Source organism: Anopheles merus, unplaced genomic scaffold (assembly GCF_017562075.2).
Source record: "Anopheles merus strain MAF unplaced genomic scaffold, AmerM5.1 LNR4000124, whole genome shotgun sequence".
Lineage (NCBI taxonomy): Eukaryota > Metazoa > Arthropoda > Insecta > Diptera > Culicidae > Anopheles > Anopheles merus.
Window position 1 is genome coordinate 18,248 of NW_024427704.1, and position 11,345 is coordinate 29,592.

Sequence of the window (11,345 nt, forward strand, 5' to 3'; positions counted from 1 at the left end):
CAAAGACACGGCAACTTTTTCGGGAGTCATTTTTCATTCCCGTAAAGCGCGTCACGTTCCTCGGGGTCGCCCCGCTGAAACGGCCACGGCTACTCACCCGCAGGGGGAATTGCTGCGTCGTTTTTGGGCTTCCTGGGACCTCAGATCTGTACCTACTTGCCCCTTTCTGGTGCCAACTCGCTATGGTTCCAACTCTGTTCGGGATCGATTTTCAGCTCAACCAAAACTAGAGCTTTGCAGTTTTGGGGAGACGACGCGGCAAAGGTAACAGGAACGACCGTGGTCAAACGACCTCAGACGAGCCGGCACATTTGCTGCGGTCCATTCGCCCGGGTGGTGTAGCTAACATGCATCACAAATTAGCATACGCGAGTAGGAAATGCGTTTTTAATTAGGCTCCCTTTTTGGGACGTAAAAAAAAGGGCCGTCGACGGTGAAACCGGACGCGAGTTGGATGTTTCCACACATAAATTCCCCAGCGCGATTCGAAAACCGCGGGCTCGCACGGACTATCACTCAAACGTGTATCGATTTTGTGTGGCCGGGGAGGGAAGCCCGAGAACCCTTTGGGTGAGCAGAAGGGAGTTTAATTAATTACATTCCTTCCAAAGTGATGTAAAATTTGCATTTTTATTGACAAATGTATGTGTTCTGATCGCTGGGCTACGCGTGTGTTTATGTCAAGTTGGTATGGAGTGGCCCTGGGAATGGGGACACTAGACATTTGAATGAGGGTTTGAAACAGTTGAAATGGGAATCTGATCGTGTGGAATAAATTTCCAGTAAAAAATCAAAAGCGCTGCTGTTTGGGACTATCATGTTTCTATAGCAAGAGGCAACCATTAAAAGTAAAGCGCTATTTAAATTAAGTGAAATAGTGCAAAACAAACCTATTTCAGTGCGAATGTCTAACAATTAGCTTTTTATTGTTTATGAACCTTCAGTATACTATTTCAACAATTATGCTTATGGTGATTTTGTTATTGTACTGAAAGTATTGTGCAAATTCATCCTTTTCAGATCTGATTGTTGCAGTTAGTTATAACTGTTGAGATAAATTTATTAAATTTTAATATTTAATGAAACAATTTAATTAACCGGAATTAAACAAAGCGGTATTCAAATGACCCGAAATTCATCTACAGCAGACTTTAAAAATACGGTAACCAATAAAAATAAATAAATCAAATCATCCAACTCTGATTTTCAAAACGAATTAAAATCTGAATAGGTCAGCGTATAGGATTAAAACTATTTATTGATTTTTTTTTTATTATTTATTTTCATTGTTCACTATTTTGAATTACAATATAGTGGAGCTCTGATTAATATTAGACCTTTTGTGCCTTTTACACAATATACTGGATAAATTTAACAGTTCACACGCCATGATAGGACCATGTTTCAGCCATCGCATTAGAGTGGAGTTCTTCTGCAGGGAAACGTTTTTTGAAAAAAAAAAAAAAAACCCTGGTCACATTGAGGACTTATAGTCTAAGAAAAAATGATAACGAAAGAGAATCTAGCCTTCACCTTATCTACACTAATCTTTACTCTATTACATAAATTTATAATCTAGTCTATTTGCATTAATATAGCCTATTTACAAATCGCTACGGGACGGAACGATCGGAACGAACAATTTGTTTTATACTTTTCTAACAGCAGTATTATTTTGTTTAATATTGTATTATTTTTATCATAGTTTTTCTTTGATAAATGTCACTAGTACTATGCCAAAGTGGTTAATTAAGGATTCGTTTAGTAAATTTGTTTTGAAACACTTGGAATTCCTTTAAGTGTGTAGAGGCACTTTTTGCTTTTTTCATTTATTTAAACATTATCACAACTGTACATTCTCTGATTAATTTTACTTTGACACCATATGGGAAGACAGATACATCTCACTTGTGGTGAGGTACCTTAGGACGGATGTCATTGAGAATTTTCAATCTAAAAGTTGTAAATAAAGCTCAACGAATTAGAATTCTAACGAAAAATAAAAAGTTGGGTTTGTGTAACAATATTTCGGTGGGTAAGAATCTCCCGGAACAATGTAAATGTTCTTGATTTCAAAAGAAATGACAATTTTAGCATTCGAATCAACAAAACAACATCATCTTTTGGCGATGCATGGGATACAAATCTTTGACAAAAACTGAATCATTCAGATGTTTAGACACGTCAGATATTTCAGCTATGAATCGTCACTCATAACATCTTACTCTTTCTTTAAGGTAAACTCATTCTCCACCAAAAGAATGACTATCATTTTTGCTCTTTAGTTTTTTGATGACGTTAGAACCAACATCAGCTTCATTCAAAAGCATGATACAGCAGTTTAAAGGAAACGGGCCATCCCAAGAATCGCTCCTCTCCCACCGAACGCGTTTATCAGCAGCCGATCAATTATCATGCGAAACAATTATACACCACCAGGATCGTTTATGTTTAGTCGCACCGTGAACAAACCATGAACACCATCAACAAACAAACGGTGTGGCCATCAAAGCCAAACCAACAATGCTGCTTTTGTAAGAATGGCATTGTTTTACTTCAATTACCCGTTCACTAGGAGGCGCGAACCAAACCCAAACAGCGCGGATTGGATTCCTCCCATTCGTCCGGAAAGTTCCCCGAACCGGCCGTCGAGTGTCATGTGTGTGTGTGCGCAGTTGAGTTGATTTAAAGTGTGAAACTCCCATAGCCTCGGTTCCAATATCTGACAGCACCGATCTTGGCAGCAGCGTTGGCAGCTTTAAGCAGCTCGACACGTCACGGTAACAATCGTAAAGGCACACAGAACACTTGGGACACCACAACCACCAAGAACGCATCCGCCAGACGAGCATCAAATCAAAACAATGATACTCGGGATGGTCCTCTCAAAAGTCAATTTAACTCTACCGGGGCGTGCCAGAAGGGGAAGGAGGAAAAGCGGTTCGGTTTCCAGTCGGTGTCAGTCATCGAGCCGGGGGAGAGTGTTCCCCGTGGGACACTTGACTGCCAGACGCAGAGCGTGGCAGCAAAAGAACCTGACGAAGCTTGGAAAAACAAACCCGAACCCGGCCCACGGGAAGGATCAAGTGGCTAGCTGCAAAACGGACTCGAGCTGGATTTTCGTATGAATTATTCATCCTTGTACAAAGCCAGCACGGTGAGCTGCTCCCCATAAGCTCAGGCGCATCATCAAAGCGGCGAAAGTCTTCCGGTACTGTGTGTTTATGCTGCTGGGGTAGCCTGACGTTGAGCAATCGTCTGTACACGCCAAGAATTGCCAACACCGTGCAGCAATGATGCGTTGTTTTTGTGTGTTAGAATTTTAAATTAAAAGACAACCTTTCCAATTCCTACAATGTCATCATCATAATTTTGTGCCAGGCTCCATTGCACCCGTTTGCCGGTGTGTTCTCGGGCAAGAAGATACACACACACACACACACACACACACACCACACACACACACACACACACACACACACACACACACACACACACCACACACACACACACACACACACACACACACACACACACACAAAACACACACACAGACACACACACACACAGACACATAAAAACGGGAATCATGGTGCTGCAGGTGCATTGCACGCCAAGACGATTATAAATTGCCGAATTATGCTTCCCAGACTCGCCGGTTTCTCAAGATGAAGCTATCTTGGGATAGGTTCTAGGTGGCGTTCGTGCCTCGTTTTTGTCAATTTCTTTCTTTGCCTGAAGAGAAGACATTATTCGAAATGCATCGTACTTTAATGCCATGCCTGGAATACAAACTCAACGATCATTTGATCCTCATCTCTTCTCAATTTCTTTTTGGGTGCTCTTCTCAAAACAAATAGAGAGCTATCTCAGACCCAAAACAAGAGAGCACGGGAGCGACCTGTTGCCACTCATTTATGCTGCGAGAGTGAGTGCATTCCATCACATCCGCGAGAATGAGCGTGAGCGGAGCGAAGATCTCGCCACACGATCATGCTGCATGAGCGCTTGAGCCGGCCCTTGAGCATAAAAAGGGGCACCCGGCACAGCTCGAACCACACTTTGACGATCACTTCGAAACCGAACACATCGCACGTTCTGGTTCGAAGCTTAAGAGGATAAGAGTTCAGTTCTAGCTAGCAAGAGTCAGCTAAATCCGCAAGATGGTGTCAGTGAAGAACTTCTGTGTGGTGTTCGGTGTGCTGGCGTGTGTTTTGGCGCCATTCGCGAGTGGCGCTGCTGCCTACTGCCCGGCGCGGTGTGTTTGTGACGATGTGAAACTGCACGTGACCTGTGGCGAGGGCGAGCTGGATGTGCTCCCGATCGCGCTCAATCCCGCCATCGAGCGGCTGGTGATAAAGTTCAATCGCATCAAGGCGATCGATTCGTCGATCCAGTTCTACAGTGATCTGACCATGCTGGACCTGAGCTACAACCATCTGCTCGGGCTGCCGAAAAGCATCTTCCGGTACCAGAAGCGTTTGTTGCAGCTGCACCTGAACAACAACAAGATCGCCTCGATCGGTAACAAAACGTTCGCCGGTATGGATGAACTGCGAGTGTTGAATTTGCGTGGCAATTTCATAGAGCAAGTGACCAAGGGTCTTTTCCGTGCCCTGCCCAAGCTGGAGGAGCTAAACTTGGGGGAAAATCAAATCGCTACGCTGCACCCGGAAGCGTTCGAAGGTCTGCCCTATCTGCGCATTCTGCATCTGGACGATAATGCGATCAACGTGATTCCTACGCCTTCGTTCACGCCGCTCCGGCTGCTGGCTGAGCTGTACCTGGGGCTGAACACGCTGAACCAGATTCAGCCCGGCTCGTTCGAGGGACTGCAGCATCTGCGTCGGCTGGATGTGCGCGGCTCGATGCTGGTTAACCTGACGATCGATACGTTTCGTGGTCTGGAGAACGTACGATCCCTGGACATCTCCGACAATCATCTGCTGAAGGTGCCGACCGTGGCTCTGAGTGTGCTGGCGCGTCTGGAGGAGCTCGCGATCGGACAGAACGACTTTGAAGTGATCCCGGAGGGAGCGTTCTTCGGCCTTTCCAACCTGCGCAAAGTGTCCATCTCGGGTGCACTGAACCTGCAGCGCATCCAGTCCGGTGCGTTCGCCTCCAACACCAACCTGGACACGATCGTGATCGCTTCGAACCGCATGCTGCAGGAGCTGGACGAGGGCGCCTTCTCGGGGCTGCCCCACATCGAGAACGTGATTCTGCGCGACAACGCGTTCCGGACGTTCCGCGAGGAGCTGCTGCCGTGGAAGCAGCTGCGCAACTTTGACATTTCCGGCAATCCGCTCGCCTGCAACTGCCATCTGCGCTGGATGAAGGATTTGCTGCGCGACAAACCGGAGCTGGAAACGGAACAGAGCCAGGTGATCTGCCAGTATCCGGAGCGGTTCACGGGAGAGGCACTGCGGGAGATTAGCTCCGAGCTGCTGGGCTGTCATCAGCGCCCCTCGAAGGCGCGCGCAATGGTGGGAGTGGTGCTGGTAGCGTCCGCTGCCTCCCTGACCACCTTCATCCTGGTGGCCTATCGCCTGCGCCATCGGCTGGTGGATGTGCTGGGCCCCAGCTGGCACAACAAGCGCAACGCCCTGAAGGAGGAGAAGGATCTGGAGTTCGTCAAGTCCTTCCCCGAGATTGAGTACCATCAGCCGAACTTCAACATCTACACCTGCAACTACCAGCAGATGTACCAGCAGAAGCCACCGTGTCCGCCCCAGTTCCAGCACCACATCTACGAAACGCCCATCCCCGTGTCCGACCTGTAAGCGCTGCCGGCAAGCAACGGCTTCCAGGGGGGATACTTGGGAGACTTCGGGCCACATCGCACAGGATGATCGCATGTGCCTGTCAATCAGGCGCGTCACCGCGTAATCGAAGGAATAATCACGTTCGGATTACCGGCAAGCCAGCCACCGAGCCTACAGCAACAGTGGGCTCGGACGGAGCATCGTTGACGACCCGGCACAGTTTGGAAGTGGCACACGGGAAACATAGCGCAATGGAAGCGAGTTTCATTTACTGTCCACGACCGCGACCCAGCAGGGCAGCGGTGCCAACGGAGCGGGGAGGGGGCAATTGGCGAATTAAAACAAAACGAGTTCATTAAATTGCTTTCGTGAACAGGGAGAGAGAGGAGAACATAAAAAAGGAGTAATAAAACTGGTCAAAGACAAAGACGAACAACAAAAAAACTTTAGCTCTTGCTTCCTTCAGTGCGTTCTTTATTCCGAAAGTTTATACGTTTCCAGTCCAAGGGTTTGTTTGTGTGCTATCCAAGCTTGGCTGGCTGGGTCAAGTTCATGGTGCCTCGCTTCTACGCTCTCTTCGGTCGGAGAGCCTCCACCCCGCAGAGATGCCTGAGGTGTCCTTTTTTTACCGTACACTCCCTGAAGATTTTAATCGGTCCGCTTCTCTAGCTCCTTTCCCAGCTTCGCCCAATGTCCCGATCCTTGCTCGTTCTCCGATCGTGGGATTTCGTTTTTTTTAGTGCCCTTTGGTCTCTTCTTTCTTTTTCGCGCGTACTGTCTCTACGCGGAGCGAGCTGTTCGTCGGGTCGGTTTCTTTCCTTCCGTTGTCATTATTGGGACAAGATTTATGCTATGACGAGATACAAAAAAAAGCCAGGCAAGCGAACGAATAGAAGAGACACAGCGATCGAGCGATGATGCTTGGTCCATAAACCTTTCACTCACTCACTGCACCGTAACTTCACCGTTTTGGTATTCTCCTTCGTTCCTGTTGCTGTGGATCTTCATCATCATACTGCAGCAAGACTGCACACTTGCAGAGATCTGCAGCTCAGAAAAGTTGCACGTGTGCTTGGGCTTTGGGTTTGGAAGTTGAGTAGAATTTCTCTTTTCGCTGTTTCTACTGTACTGTTGCTCGTAGTGCCTCTTTACTGTAACCTTAATGTGTTTGTTACAGCTACTCCTTAAACTGTTGTTCCCTTCCTTTGCTTGAACAGGGAATGTTTTGCCTCTCTCCCTTTGGTGTGTACCCACACGTGAAAAGCAATCGAAAAAGAAGATTTTACGCTCTGAATTCTATCCGCTACGTTCGCTCCCATTCCCTGGACAATGAACAACCTGTGCGGATATGCAGGGAGGATTACAAAACGTTGCTGCTCGCCGAGGACGACGAAGATGATTTTGGGTGACAAAATAAACTGGCAAACCAAGACACGGCAGTGCGGTGGAAAATGCAATCTTCCCAGGGAACACATGGGAAAGCTTACACCGGTGTCGGTGTTATTTTGGTCGCAACGAGCTTGTGTCGCCTTTAAGAAGCGGAGGAAACAGTGCGAGATAAAAATAATAGGATTGTATGCCGAAGATTTGGCCCGGAGCTAATAGCGACGCTACGGATTGACCAAACATTTTGGTTCACTGACTGAGGGACTGACCGGGTCGGAAAGTGGACATCATTAGCAGACCGTTCCTCCCGCACTGCATTGGCTGCACCAGTACCGAGTCGTGTTGGCCTTGCCCCTCGCAGTGTGAACCAACGGTGGGAACTTGACACCGGTCAACGCCATCCGACGGGCACCAAAAACTGAACTGACGACATAGCATTGGGATAATATTTCATTGCTTTTGCTAAATGTGAAAATGTCCTTGCTGAGCGGGATTTTGGTTGGAAGAGAAAAGATGAAACGATGACGCTAGTTGATGCCCATTCCTTGTTTTTTTTTTTCGGCTCGTTCTTCTAGAATTGGTTCTAGCCTCCGGATGAAAAGGACCTTATTTAGCTCGCGTGTGAAATAAAATTGTCGTTTCTCGCTTTGTACATTTTGTCCTTTTTTCGAAGAGGTTTGTATCAGATTCGAGCAAGTGTATGAGAAGATGCTTCATTGTGTGGTGTTTCGTTACAGGATCCTTTAAGAAACGGAAAGGTCATAGTGTGTTTCAAGGAAAACATTACACATTGAGCAGCTTATTCTTTTTACATTCGTTTTGCGAGCTTCGAAGATATTACAATAATGTCAGAATGGCGGATGTTTGAAACGGAAGTGGGAAATATAGTTAAGGACAGTTTGTTGGTCCTAATTGAACAGAATAATGGACAATAATGGACCTAAGTATACATGACTATATATTAACTGTTCTTTTGACTTTTGCTTATTTGAAGTTCCATAACAATTTTGATCTTGTCAGGATCGTTACATCAATAGTGTAAGTACATTATCTAATATTATGATCAGTTCAACTACAGGGGCAGTAACATCAACAAAAACAGAGCTCTACAGCTTTATGTCATCGATCTATCTACAAAATTGAGAGACGAAACACCTGATATGATACTCAGGGTTGATCAGGGTTGGATAACCTCTCAATCCTTAAACTCTTTTGGTTCATAAGAGGATGGCTCACAATCGTTAAGGATTTTACTGTAATGAGGTCCAACAGTTTCGAATATCCCTGTTGGCATGGTTATTGAAAGAAAACAGCTCAAACAATTTTGTCACCTCAGTGTGGTTCGGTGATGGTAAGATGATCCCCATTTTAATTTGATGGAAAATTCAATTACGCACCAGACTTCGTTTTACTTTACCTATTGATAATCAATAATATTACGTCCCAATAAAGGATTATTAAAATCCTTTAGCGTATGAGTGCATATGACCTAATACGGTGCATGTGCACATATGTGTGTGGCCAGCTTAGGAGTCGTTTGTCTCATCTGCCGTCTAGACAAAAGGGACACGCAAGTCTTTCGCCACCCAAGTTTGGCATGAAACATGATACTGCCAAGATTAAAACACTCGCCCAACGAGACAGCAGAAGTGGACGTCATTTGTTCGCATGCCGAAAAACCCCCCACTTGGCTCATCGATAACCGAAAGATCTCCATCGTTTGGTGGTTGAGGTTGCAGGCGTTCGGCAAGCTGTGTGCTGCCGCAACGATGATGAATTCGGCACCGAATTTCATGCAACTTTCATGAGCCTGGTCATGCAGACGCCACGACCCGCCTGCATTTGCCAGCTTTGTGCGACGATGAAGTCGCCCATGGTCTCGTTAGACTTACTGACAGCAAATTTGTAGCGATCGTCCGATGGAGGAAAAGATTAAAAGGCACAATGTTTCAAAGCAGGCACACCACTGGAAGCAAAGGGGCTTACGGGACGTTGCAAAATGAGCTGAAAAGTCTGGAGTTTGTGTTTTGAAAGTCCAACGGTAGACGGCTAAGGAAAAAGGTCCTTTATGACCGTAACCTCTGCCATTGTCGTACACGTGCTGGCAATTATTTACTCATTTGCTATGCACAACACTTGAGCGCTAGAACGCTGGTGCATATGGTTGAGCATTCTTGTGCCTTGTAGCAAGATCCTTTAGATTCTTTTCGAACGTGTTTAAACGAACTCATTTGATTTTAATACAATTGTTGCATTTACTTCATTGCGAGAGCAACTGTATATCAGTAAAAATATGTCAAACAATGCTATGACCGAAGGATTAGCTCAGCCCAAAGCAAACCCGAAGAAATAATAACTTCCGCTTACCAGCGCTCCGAGCGAATGTTTGGCTCAACCCACAAGGGCATAAAATATGGGATGAGAGAAGAATTAACGACTTTGGCTTGCGGTCACATATGCGATCCCTGCACTGGCAGTCCGCTCAAGTGCAGCGGATAGTTGGGCTTGGATAAGGTACAGAGAACATAAAACAGAGTCTTCAAAGCGTGGGCCAAACTAGAATCCTAAAAAAAAAAACGACATGCCCCAACCCATATGGCTCTGCACGCTGGCAGGCTGGTGAAAGTTTGAAAGACTTTTTGCTTCGCCACTATTTGCTTTGGTGAAAGAAATAAAACACTTGCTTCACTATAATTATCTGCATTGGCATTGAATCAAGCAAAAAAAAATCCATATCTGTAAAGAAGAAGCATTCACGCAACTCGTTCAACACTCAATGAAAAACCACTCTTCTCTACAGAAGCTTTTACGTTCTTGGAAGAGAAAAGCACCGACTGCGAATCCAATTACACCAACAGCAAAAGGCTTAAAGGCATTGTCTGCTTAAATTCACTTTCATTTATTGTTTTTTGCCTTCTTCCAGTCCCCGCTGCCCACTGCAAAAGTTGCAACACAGCTGCCCCTTTTTTTCTGCGTATCAACCGTTTCCAGACTAGACTGTGCATAATTATTTTGTCATACTTCTACTTGCTGGCTACTATCGCGGAAACGGAATGTGCTGTAAAAATTTTCACCAGCACCCAAAGAGTACCGGGATAATGTGGCTTATCATTTTTTTTTTCGGGGAAAGCGGGCTGAATCATTTACCCATTAACTTGGAGCGGTTTGTGTATAGCCTGTGGGTGGGTACGTGGGTTAATTTTATGATGGCAGACGGGTGGACAATTGTTCGAGACGGACGCTGGAATGCTTTTCGTGGAGCGGAAAGCCTGGAAATTGATGTAGATAGAAAAAGATGGTTAAGGAACTTTGTCACTTTTTTTGGGTATTTTTTTGTTAAATGGCGTTAAGTCTGCTTAAAGTCATTCCTGCTAATAAAAAGCCCTTTACGTCGGACTTGCTTCAATGCGTGAAGTACGCGCTTGGTAGTTTTACACCTTTTGAATAGGCAAAATTAATTATTTTAATGCATCTGTTATCATGCACGCTGAAAATGTCATATGTTTTACAAACCATTTTGACGATAAAACCTATTTTTCCATTAAAATAAGGTACAAAAACATGCCCCAAAAAGGTTAACAAAAAGTATTATCCTTAGCAAAAACTGTAGCTGTTTTCGTGATTGGTTGAGAAGAGATGACAGCGACAGATGAAAAAAGAAATGCTAGAAACAATACAAAAATGAGCAGACTCAAAGCATTTGTGTGCCCTGAAATGGAAAACTCGCCCCAAAGAAAGGAGGAAAAAAGCAGAACCATACGGAACTCATCATAGAAGTGAATTTTAGCTGCTCCTTGAGAGTGAATTTAATTCACGACAATAAAGCAACGAGAACAGTGGCAGCGGGACGAGTGCTGCTTTCACTTCACAGTAGAATCAAACAGCTACAACAATGAAGGCTCCATTGCGAGTGGTTCTGTTCCTTCAACCTCGGAGCACATTTCCACACTGCGCACGTCACAGGCACTTTCCTCACCTTCTTGCATACACAGCCACAGAGAAAAAAGCTCTGTGAAAATTCGCTCCTCTCGCCCGCTCTTCTCGAAACAATGAGCAAAACTTTACCTTTTATTTTTCAATTTCATCAGCACGCGGAATTGCTGCCGGCTTCTGGGTGCCCCCCAGCGAGAATGTGTGTAACCCAGCGCAGCGCAGAACGGGGCAAAAAAAAAACAATCATGCCCACAGGATGGA

The 11,345-nt window shown here is 45.5% G+C and overlaps 1 protein-coding gene across 1 annotated transcript; it reads left to right on the forward strand.

Annotated features, from left to right (window-relative positions):
- Positions 1-4,040: 4,040 nt before the first annotated feature.
- On the forward strand, positions 4,041-6,019 carry LOC121601608 (insulin-like growth factor-binding protein complex acid labile subunit). The gene has a single exon (XM_041930435.1). It carries the CDS (start codon positions 4,164-4,166, stop codon positions 5,781-5,783), a length of 1,620 nt encoding a protein of 539 aa, XP_041786369.1. The 5' UTR covers positions 4,041-4,163; the 3' UTR covers positions 5,784-6,019.
- The last annotated feature ends 5,326 nt before the right edge of the window (positions 6,020-11,345 follow it).